Genomic DNA, 12,443 nt, shown 5'->3' with positions numbered 1-12,443 from the left:
CACCTTTAAAGGCCAACTTCAGATTAGGATTAAAATCTAGATAATGCAAACTGGTTGTCTGGCAGAGCTAGAAAAAGTCAGACCAGAACAGAAGAAAGATCCTAATGTAATCCTTATGGCTCCATTGATAAGATATATAACACTAATCATAATGTGAGAACCGAGGATTGAAACATAGTCCCTTAAAGGCCTGGCAAGCAATCCCAGGTTCTCACTGTAATATTATCTCATCAGTGGAGTGATAAGGATTGCATAGGGTCATTCATTTGTTCTGAACCAACTTTTTCTATATTTCAAGATCTGCCAAAAAACAATAGTTTTAAACACCTAAAGCAAATCTGATCTGAGCCTTGAAAATGGAGAGTCAGAAACCATAGGATGAATTAAGTTCCTAGCAAAGTGGCTCCAGACATTAATGCCTGAGACTAGTATAAAATGTACCTACATAAGACTCACAAAAATTTTATATATAGAAGACAATTGGAATAGAACACAACAAGTGACTTACATACCAGCACTATATTTCTGTCATTGTACTATATTATGATTAAAACTAATGTTGAGTTCATTTTTGTCCATAGATACTTACTACAAGATCAACTTCGTGGTCCTAGTAGCACAGAAGCCTATGTCAGAGCTTTGAGACTTGGATGCAAATGTGTAGAATGTAAGATGTATACCCATCAGTTATTTTGATGCAATGCATAAGCTTTTACAGAATTCTACTGCAAAATTAAATGTCTCCAAGAATCAGGCACACTAAATAATTGTCTGACTATCGGCCTATGTGTATTTGTTCTGTGCATGTTTGTGTCTCTGTGCATGTGTTTGCATATGTATTTCATGTGTGTGTATGTGAGGTTGTAGCATGTGTGGGTGTGTACTCGTGTGTGTGTGTGTGTGTGTGTGTGTGTTTGTCTGTCTGTGTGTGTGTGTGTGTGTGTGTGTGTGTGTGTGTGTGTGTGTGTGTGTGTGGTTATATGTTTCTGTGTCTGATTGAAACATACTTGCTTTCAAAATAATATGATATTAGATACTTTCAATACAATCAGTTCTGTTTCATTTCCCTGAGTATCTTCTCAAGTTAACTTTGATTCCACAAATACCTCACAATCTGTGTAATTCATATGCCATGCAAATTACTAGTAACAGACAATGAGATAACAGATTTGTAATTCATAAACATTATAGAACACACAGTTAACAAACATGACAATAGCAGTGAAGCGATTCCTACCAGCTATATAGTTTATATACGTAAAAACCCCAAATATGAGTAAAGATAACATAACCCTATGGATGTTGATTTTGATTTGTTTACCAACACAGTGGACTGCTGGGATGGTTCTGATGGTGATCCTATTATCTACCATGGACATACTTTGACATCTAAAATCAAGTTTAAAGATGTCATTGAGGTTATCAACCAATACGCATTTATTGTGTCTGAGTAAGTTAACAAGAATTATTTTCACCTCGGTTGTTCTTCTCATCAGTGATATATCTTTATTATTAAGCAAAGGAGAAAATGTGTATTTTTGTAAAACTAAGAAAGTGAACACTTCTATAGAAAAAAATAAGTCAATCAGGCCACAAAGACATCAATAAAACCAAGGACATTTAAGGAATTTACCAGCAGAAACCTTACGGACAAATATTCTACAAACAAATCTTGTTGCTACCAGATACCAAACTGTAATACGAACATTCTTCCCACGAACAAGATACCTTCAAAGCATCCATCCAGCTTGACTATGTTCTCTCTGTGTTGAAATACCAGTTATCTTGTCATTTGACATATTTATACAGATAAGTCCAAAATATTCATGTTTTATTATTTATTCCTTTGCAGTTACCCATTGATATTGTCTATTGAGAATCACTGCAGTGTTGAACAACAGAAAGTCATGGCCAAGTACATGGTAGATATATTTGGAGGTATCCTTTGTTCAGTTATTTCATCTGTTTGTTGCTTTTAAAATCTATCAATCAATCAATCAATCAATCAATAAATCAATCAAAATATAAAATACCAGTAGAACATAAAATTCAGATGGTGAACACTGTACAGTTCACATCAAGGACATGGTGCAGAAAGGGTCAGTAACTAAATACATGAAAGCTATATGATCTGGTTGCTATGGTGTATGTTCTAGTTGCTATGGTCTGTCCCAAATATATATGGTGTACTAGTATGTACTTGTTGCTATGGGTATATCCTTGTTGCTGTGGTCCTTCCTGGTTGCTATGGTGTATGTCCTTGGTGCTATTGTCTATGTCCTAGTTACACATCAGTCTGTGTCCCAGTTGCTATGGTCTATAGCCTGGTTGCTGTGATCTATATTATGGTCTATGGCCTGGTTGCTGTAGTCTATATTCTAGTTGCTATAAGCTATGGCATGGTTGCCACCTGGTCCATATCCTGGTTGCCATGGTACTATTTATCCTTAACAAACCTAATTCAGATCAGTTGTATACAACACCAGTTACACCAGAGATGAAAGCTTTACCATCACCAACAAATCTCAAGAAGAAAATTCTAGTGAAGGTAAATTGTGGAATTTGTTTGTTAGTTTGGTATTTGTAAAAGTGTTTGATGATTTGGTATTTGTTTAATATGTTTGTTAGTTGATTTGTGAAAGTGTTTGATGATTTGGTATTTGTTTAATATGTTTGTTAGTTTGGTATTTGTGAAAGTGTTTCATCATTTTGTTGTTGTTGACTACTTCTAGTTTGGTATATGTGTTTGATTGTTGGTTTCTGCGGACACTTCACAGGGCAAGAAGTTGAAAGACGTGAAGACGGATGGAGATGATGGAGGAGAAGTAAGTGATGAAGATGAGGCCGCAGAGATGCAGGATGACGAAGTGAAAAAAGAAGTTGAAAAGAAACAATCAGTAAGTGTGTGTGTTAGTATTAAGTCTGTCAATTCTTACTTTGAAATGTGTATTAGTCAGTAACGCGGGCCTGTCAGATTATAAATATTTATCCCCAGTTGAGAAGTGCATCAAATTGCATGTGCAAATGCGGATTACTAAATCTGTCAAATCATATATATGTAATCATAAGTCTGTCAAGTCATACTAGATAAATATTCCCCTTTAGTGTTGTCATGGTGACAGATACCCAAACAGCGACTATGATATTGTCATGTATCTTAGCAATTATATAATTCCAAGTCCCATTCAGACACATTTGTATGTTATAGCAGATATACACAACAATTATTTTGTTGCTTGCATGTTTTTTCTTGTAGCTACTTGTGAGAAATTCAGTGTGTACCTCAACTGCAGTTTTTTCACAATTTTTTTTAATTTCTATTCTTTGAATTCATTTTGAACTGGTATACTATTGTATGGCTGCACACATATGGTTTATTAGAGGTTGACGAATTAATGAAATCACTAAGTTTTTGATGTTTTTGTCTGCACAACTTTTTTTCTAGCACTTTACCTTTTTGCATTCAGGCAAGGCAAGTTTATTGAGTTATAGTTTTCTATTTGTTCGTGTAGCATGTGCCACAGAAATAAAAATCACAAACTTTTGCTGTTTCTTTGTTCAAAAATCTCAAATAATAGTAATAAAGTAGACATATAAAATGCCTAATCTCTGCAAACAGAGCACGAAGCAAACACATTATATGTTTAAACCAAGGAAAAGTTTAGGGGTAGCTGTAAACATTTGTTAATAGAAGTCAAAATGATATTAAATTTTGTTGCCATTTTAGAATCCAATATGGCCGCCGAATCCAATATGGCCACCAAAACCTAAAAGTTTGTCAATAACCATGTAAAGAAGAGGGTGAACCCTAAAATTCCATTGTATTATTTCAAAAGAACCAAAACAAATTTTCATCTGGCAAAGTTTAGAAAGATTTGAAGAACTCTCATTTTTAGGGAAAGGGAAATTGTCCCAATTGTAAACAAGCATTGACTTAAAATTTTTGAATCATGAGGAAAAGAATACAGAAATCCCTTTCTCATGCATTCTGAAAGTCCATGGACTGATAAAATCCAATATGGCTGTGCTAATGTCTCCATTTGTGGGATGCAGAACAGAATTGGTACATATATATGGGACCTTCCATGCAAACATGTGAACTTATTAATTCACTTGCGAACAACGTGAAGATGATGAAGAAAATGCATGTTGCACTTTCCTTTGAGAAATCAGGAATAATAGTACCGATAGTTGAAGGAAACTGGCAGATTACGCAAAGTATAAAAAACTTGTTGAGATATAAAATACAGGCCAATAAAGTTAAAACTAGCTGACATTTTGTTACTAAACTCCAAGTTGATTGATATAACTACATTAAGCTGTAGGCAAACCAAGATAGCCACAATTTATCAGGTAATATACTATTATTGCTATATTAAGCTATCAATAAACTCACAGTTGGTGGTGGTTTTCCTCAAGTGTCATCAATTTAACCTCGTTCAATGATAACACTATCTTGATTACAGGATTATTAGATGCACGTAACCAAGGCACCACTATCAAACACTTGAATTTGTAATCTATCACATACAACAAAAATAGCTATGGTGTACAGCCATCTTAGTTTGCCCACAACTTGAATTCCATATTGTAGAATGTTTAAATGCAAAACATTCCAAAGTCACACGTTTGTGATATGGAAATTTGTAACTTGGGTTTGTGTTCAATCCAGTCATGTGATTAATAATAATTGTATGCTGTCATTTGATTGGTTAATGTAGTTGAGAGTGTGTATTAATTAGTATGTGGAGACTTCTCACTGAATGAGTTTAGAGTGTATACTGTATTTTAATCTCATAGAAATGTACATTCTTTATTTTACTACTGTGTGCATTTGTTTTATTTGAAAAAAAATGTCAGCTATTTTTTTATTTATGTTTGTTAGGTAGTTGTGTTCATTTGTTTGTTGAAATATTTTACACTGTTTCTTGGTCCTGTCTGTAAAGTACATTGTATGTGTTGGGGCGCCCTCAAACATCAGCCAACCAGACCATTGAGGGTAGAATAACGTATTACATATCTTACAATCTACCACAATGTCTGATAATTTTGTTTGTTTGGTTTGATTTTACAGAAGAAATTAAAGTTAGCCAAGGAGTTGTCTGACTTGGTTGTGTTGTGCAAGAGTGTGCACTTCTCTAGTTTTGAGCATACCAAGGAGAATTGTAAGTTGGCATAAACAACTCCTACACATTGATACTTGTAACTATAGTAACCACTTTCAGTAGCAGCCATATTTGATTTCTGTACATTGATGAAAACATCAAACTTGTTGTACCTGACCTATGCATTCTACTCATAAAAATATATCGCTGCCATCTGTACTAAGTAGCATATTTGATTTCTGTACATTGACATAAACGTTGAGTTTGTCATACCTGGCCTATGCATTGACACATCAGTAGCAGTCATATCTGATTTCTGATTGGTTGACTCAGAAATGAGGAACCACTTGTACCAGTGTGTGTACAGATGGATTGTAAAAATGAAAAAAAAAAAAGTCTTTGTTGTACATGTACCTGCAATGTGTGCTCATAGCCGCTATAGATATTACCTAAAATCATTTCTGTGAAAAGTTGGCATTTTGTGAAAGTAAAATGAAACTTTGTTCTTCCTTTGTCTGTAAATAACTTTTATGAAATGCCGTATTTTTTTTTTTTTTTTTTTTTTTTTTTTTTTTTTTTTTTTTTTTTTTTTTGTATATGTAGTGCAATTGCGAACAATAGCCACTTCAGGAATAAATGACAAAGAGATCTCCTAATTGGCCAAGCAAATTGGTTCGCTGCTGCTCAGAATAACAAAACAAAAAAATAATAAAAATTTGGTGAAAGGTAAACTAAATTTTGTTCTCCCTTCGTCTCTAGATCAATTCTATGAAATGTCATCATTTGGTGAGGGTAAAGCATTGGGTCTAGCTAAGGACAGTGCTAAAGAATACATTAAACACAACCAGTGGCAACTAAGTCGTACTTATCCAAGTGGCATTAGAACCAATTCCAGTAACTATCACCCTCAGACACTATGGAATGCAGGTTGTCAAATTGGTAAGTACTTATCATCTACACACACATGGAATGTAGGTTGTCAAATTGGTAAGTATTTATCATCTACACACTATGGAATGCAGGTTGTCAAATTGATAAGTACTTATCATCTACACACATGGAACGCAGGTTGTCAAATTGGTAAGTACTTATGATCTACATACACATGAAATGCAGGTCGTCAAATTGGCAAGTACTTATCATCTACACACATGGAATGCACACCCAAATTACTGTTTATCACTGGTATACAATGTTAATGAATGCTTGATCTTTGCTATCATTTAACTCTTAACTTGAATACTGTGAAATAGTGACTTCAGACAAACCAACATCGCAATGAATGAACTTTGAATTGCATATAGTTTCACTATGGATACATCTACAAGTTTCCAGTCATTTTATTGGTAAAACACACTTTTCTCCTAAGTTCCTGTCACGAGAAGACTTGACCTTTACTATTGACCTGTAACCTTTATATGTCTATACATGTGCAAAAGTTTGCCTTGCGCAATTAATTGCTTCGTGTATGCACTCTGTCATAGTTGATAACTTTGTCGCATATGAGGACTTACTTCATGAATCACCCCATGCAACATGGCTTTAACAGTTGATGTTCTATATTATTATAACAACACTCACTGTCATACCATCCAAGTACAATTTTATAGCATTTATGCCTGATCTCTTTCCATTTATAAATAGTTGCACTGAATTATCAAACCCCTGGTGATGAAATGGATATGTATCGTGGTAAATTTCAACAGAATGGCAATTGTGGTTACATCCTAAAACCTGCCTTCCTAACATCTCGTAAGTATATATTCAAGTTTTGACATTTAAAAGATAATAAAATATAAACTTTATTAAATTAACCCAAATTCAAAATTCAACAAAATACTGCTGTCAATGTCGTACAGCGACTCTGTGTTCTAGTTAAACAGGAGGAAACTGCACTGGAGTACCAGGATAAAACCTGAGAGTGTGTTATTTGTGTTTTTTGTGTTATTTGATATCGCCAAACTATGCATCACCCTTCTTACATACAGATCGGGTTTGTTTAACCAATCTAGGGAGTGCTGGGTTGGTTTGAGCACAAACTTCAGTGGCTTAAGGGCCTCAGTGGTCAAAAATCCATACAAGTTGCTTATAAGAATAACTGGAGTTTTGTTTGGTTGTCATTAAGAGGGCAAATGTGTATACCCTTAGCTCACATTCAGTGACAGTTTTCATTGGAATAAGAACATTATAAAGGATATGAAATTAACTGTAAATGTGAAGTCTACATACACATTTACAGATATCTACATTGTTGTTATCATTTGACTTGTGCCTGATTTTTTTTGTTTTCTCTTCCAGCCAAGACAGAATTTGATCCTGAAAATCCTGGCAATGAATCAAGGTGTCTTCTGAAAATCCAGGTATGGTATTCATAAATATGTCAAAATCAAATTAAAGAAATAATAATACTGCAAAGCCAAGTTGTACTTGCGTGAACAGAAAATATGGAGTTTTTGTATGTTTTTCAGGTCACTATTTCTGTCAGAACAACATGTGTCTGCCTGTGCTCAGAATGAATCAAAATGTTGAAAATCAGCATTATTTTCCCAAGATTTCTATAAAATCATTGTTTCAGTATAAATTTAATGCTGTATAAAGTTTTCATTAAGTTGTGTATGATGAGAAATTTACTATAATCATTGTTACGGTGTTATTTTCCTTTACCAGGTGATCAGTGGTCAACAGTTTCCTAAGATTAGCAGTGAAATTATTGACCCCTATGTCAAAGTTTATATCGTTGGTGCTCCTTGTGATTGGAATGAAGCCAAGACAGCAGTTGTTAAAGACAATGGTAGGTTAATCGACCAGTGATTTTAGGGAAAAATTGAAGTTAGGACATTGGGGAATAATATTCCTGAAGCTAAGACATGTCATTTGTTAAAGACAGTGGTGAGTTCATCTACCATGGAGAGTAAGGAAAAGAAGTTCTGTTAATATGTGACTTACTTACAGCTTACAATGGAATTACTGGTATATATCAACTAAAGTTTGAGAGCAGCTAGGATACCCCAGAAAGTGACAAAAAGGTGTTATGGGGGAAAGTTAGGGGTTTATCAAAACCTTTTGTGCATTCATGTCGCTAGTGAAAGTGCAGTGAAAAACACTGCAAAGTCTCCTAGCCAATATACTGAGTACATTGGCACTCACACAGCATTGGGTTTTGTCAATCCATATGTTTGTGATGGCATTTTTTCTTATTGATTAGGTAATAAAAGATATCGTATCGTGTCATATCATATTGTATCATATTGTATCGTATCGTATCATATTGTATTGTATCATAATGTATCGTATCATATCGTATTGTATCGTATCGTATCGTATCATATTGTATCATATATATTTATCCAAAATGCCAGTAGGATAAAAACCCTTTAAATTTTCCAAATATTAAAAGTTGAGACCACAACCAGACACTTTGAGTTGAGAACATTAAACCAATTTAATCAGTGCACTCCGTCGATTGACATACAACAACAGAGCTGTACAGCAAGCAGGAGAAGAGAACAGAGCATGTGCAGAAAGAACTACAAGTAAACACTACTACCTCAGTGTGAGGGCATACTAACTGTGACACAACTAACAACATTAACAGAATGGCATAGTTACTTTTTTCTGTCTTCTTTTCAAAAGGCGAGTGGTGACTAATCAAAAACTCATCTAAAAACTACTATATAATTGTGTTCACAGGAGTTTGAGAACATCAAACAATTATATACTCGTTCACAGGAGTTTGTGAACATGAAATGATTATGTGCTCATTTGCATACATGCTCATTTGCATACATGTATACAGTAATGTTTTCGATATTGCAGTGTGGTGTAATACCAATTTGCATGTCTACTGATGCAAGTTATTTCATTTATTCCTGTGTAAGTTTGATACCACAGTCTAGGATTCACATAATATTGATAAACTTTGCAAGAATGCCATATTTTGATAAATGGATTCATATTTTCTTCTCCTACCAGGATTCAACCCAACTTGGAATGAAACATTAGAGTTTGACATCAAGGTACCAGAATTAGCAATGGTCAGATTCCTGGTACGTGACTATGAGAAGATTGGAACCAATGAATTCATTGGTCAATACAGTATTCCAATGACCAGTATGCAGCAGGGTAAGTCAATAACAATCTTTATAGCCTGATGATTTGTGAATTCATTGGTCAATACAGTATTCCAATGTCCAGTATGCAGCAGGGTAAGTCAATAACAATCTTTATAGCCTGATGATTTGTGAGTTGATTGGTCAATACAGTATTCCAATGACCAGTATGCAGCAGGGTAAGTGAATAACAATCTTTATAGCCTGATGGTTTGGGAATTCATTCGGTCAATACAGTATTCCAACGACCAGTATGCAGCAGGGTAAGTTAATAACAATCTTTATAGCCTGATGGTTTGGGAATTCATTCGGTCATTACAGTATTCCAATGACCAGTATGCAGCAGGGTAAGTCAATAACAATCTTTATAGCCTGATGGTTTGTGAGTTCATTGGTCAATACAGTATTCCAATGACCAGTATGCAGCAGGGTAAGTCAATAACAATCTTTATAGCCTGATGGTTTGTGAAATCATTGGTCAATACAGTATTCCAATGACCAGTATGCAGCAGGGTAAGTTGATAATGAACTTTATTGCTGGTACATCATTGTCACATTATATTTTATGTTCTTTCTCATATTATTATAAATTTTATATTTTACATTATATGTTACATTACTTTTGATGTTATTGTTACACTATTTTATATGATATATTACATTTCATTTGTTATTTTCCCTTTGTTTCATTATGTATTCACTTTATTTTTACAATATTACATTATTTTTCATAATAAGCTTCATTATACTTTACAGTATTTTTACGTTATATTTCTCGTTTTTTTTCATTTTATATTTTTACTTTATACATCAGTATATTTTACATTATTTTGCAGTATATTTTACATTTCTTAATATATATATTACTATTATTTTTTCATTCTACATTATTTTGTACTTTACAGGATACCACCATCTACCTTTGCTTTCTAAAGTTGGAGAGAAGCAAATCCCTGCATGTTTGTTTGTTAATGTCAGCATTACTCCAGTGAAGACAGCTTAGTGTCACCTTCAACTTCAAGTAATGATGGATGGATTAAAACAAAGTTAGTGACTAGGGGATTAAAAAGAAGACTCTATTGATGGTGGATTAAAATGAAGTTTAACAACTAGTGGATTAAGTAAAGTCTATCTACTGATACTTAGCATCCATCAGTAGGTTAAATAGACTTTATACATGCAGGTTCTATTTCAAAATAGACCATATATACATGCAGGTTCTATTCTAAATAGACTATATACATGCAGGTTCTATTCCAAAGAATACCATGCATATATTATGCAATACAATATGATACTGCCAAGCCAATAACTTGAGAGAGTATGTTGGCAAAATCCCTGTCTTACATTACACTACATTCCAAATTTATAGAATCATGTAGTTATGAAATAATATAATTGATTTTAAACTTCGGAGTTTTCAAAATGAAATGAAATTTTAACTTTAGTAGTGTGACACGTTTTATGAGTGCAAGTTAAATAAAATTGAAATCCTGCAATGAAATCCTTTCTGTATAATTAAATGCAAATTTATTCCGAAAATCATGAAAAAAAGCCTTTTTTTCCTCCTGACCCCTGTGCTGTGTTGCCTGAAGCATTTTCCAATGCAAGATATCATACCTCAGACCACTTTTAGTGGTGTCAGATTATACTATAGCTCAGGGGTGGATACAAAAAATCTGTGAGGGTGAGTTTGCTTTTTTGTCACCGGTTATTTGATCTAAAGAGATTGTTGTAATTAAAACACCACAATTATTCATTAATTCAAGTGATCTTAAGTCTAATGAATAAAACATGAAATTCAACTCATTATCATTGTAGGGATTTTTAATGAGGAAAATTAAAATATAATATTTCTAATCTTCCTATTTTTAGAATTGTAAGTATTTTTCTAACTTTCAAATCACATTAATCCAATCTTCCCTTTTTTTAGTATTGTGTGTATTTTTACAGTAGAATATGCAATTGTACTACAGGAATTAGAGAAAGTGAATTTTTTTGTCTTCCTTCTCTCAGTGTGATAAGCAGTTTTAACTTTTTAGAGTAACTTTAGAGGATAATGTACACATGGTTGTAGATGAAATCCATACAAATTATGAATTTATGATTGTACTGCATTAAGAGTATGAATGATTTTAACTGCTTCCTTATTTGCACATAATGTGTATTTCTAACTCTAGGAAATATTTGTCACATAGCTATAATGTATGCATTAGTCTAGCTGCTAGACTCTTTGGGAATTGTTCAGCAACCATAAGTCACATACACCACTGTTCAGGGATTGCCCACGAGGACTGACATCCTTGGCTTTTGCTTGGCAATCTTCCAAGCACAGATCTAAGATCTTGTTACATGGTTACGTACATGAGAAGTATTATGCACATGTTTGCAGATGCAATCCTATAATGTTATATATTTATGATACTACGACAAGAAAGTGAACGATATTTAGCTTCCTACTCTTTCACATTCTCACAAACCAGACACGAAATAACGAGCCTCTGGACGGTGTGTTTTGGACAGTGCCGTAAAAGTGGCCGTGGTTTGTCACAATTCTCTTTCAGTGTGATATGTATTTCATACTTTAGAATCATGTATAAGGACAATTTATCACATACACGTAGCTATGTAAGTAAAGGAAACACAACGAGGTATATTACGGTAGTACCAAGTTATATATCCTACCAATACCACATCTTCCTTTGTGGTGATGACTTGATGATGTTCATTCTACAACTGTATCCCCATCCCTTTATTTTCACATACACATTCAAACCGGGTCATCATGGCTGGTTGTCAGGGGCAACATGGTATTAGTAATGTTCTAAACAGGAGACATCCCGATATAGTAATGTGTATGGTTCTTGGTGTAATATGTTATAAATTTTAATTAGATAAGAAGAAACGATTTTATCCTTTTTAACCTTCCTTCGTTGATAAATTTGTCAATGATATCCAAGAATGATTTTCAAAAAGATTAAAGTACTTAAGTCACAGCGTCATTTACATTAATCACTAATATAGCTAGATAAATGAGTAACGTAGTAATGTACGTAGGTCACACAATTATGACTCTGGTAATCCAGGCTTTGGTTTACTAGATAGAAGTAAGGTAAAACATGTTGTTGAGTGTGGTAGCAAATACACAAGTGAGCAATAGTGGTGCCTCTGTTGTGCAAATCTATCACCCTGAAATCAAGATAGTGCAAACATTAGAAATACTAAAACA

General features: G+C 33.8%; 1 protein-coding gene across 1 annotated transcript in view; it reads left to right on the top strand.

Moving 5' to 3' along the window:
* The window catches only part of LOC144450694 (1-phosphatidylinositol 4,5-bisphosphate phosphodiesterase delta-1-like), a 35,235-nt gene extending 24,843 nt beyond the window's left edge, over positions 1-10,392 (top strand). The window contains exons 9-20 of the mRNA XM_078141352.1: positions 582-667; positions 1,330-1,450; positions 1,853-1,938; positions 2,466-2,548; positions 2,778-2,897; positions 5,075-5,165; positions 5,865-6,044; positions 6,750-6,857; positions 7,404-7,465; positions 7,773-7,896; positions 9,078-9,227; positions 10,120-10,392. Of these exons, the coding sequence (XP_077997478.1) occupies positions 582-667; positions 1,330-1,450; positions 1,853-1,938; positions 2,466-2,548; positions 2,778-2,897; positions 5,075-5,165; positions 5,865-6,044; positions 6,750-6,857; positions 7,404-7,465; positions 7,773-7,896; positions 9,078-9,227; positions 10,120-10,217 (1,309 nt within the window). The 3' untranslated portion in view covers positions 10,218-10,392. The remainder of the gene's footprint in view (positions 1-581; positions 668-1,329; positions 1,451-1,852; positions 1,939-2,465; positions 2,549-2,777; positions 2,898-5,074; positions 5,166-5,864; positions 6,045-6,749; positions 6,858-7,403; positions 7,466-7,772; positions 7,897-9,077; positions 9,228-10,119) is intronic.
* Positions 10,393-12,443: the final 2,051 nt, after the last annotated feature.

The sequence above is a fragment of the Glandiceps talaboti genome, chromosome 20, assembly GCF_964340395.1.
Source record: "Glandiceps talaboti chromosome 20, keGlaTala1.1, whole genome shotgun sequence".
NCBI lineage: Eukaryota > Metazoa > Hemichordata > Enteropneusta > Spengelidae > Glandiceps > Glandiceps talaboti.
Note: the sequence above shows the minus strand (reverse complement) of the source record. Positions and strands in the feature narration are given on the sequence as shown.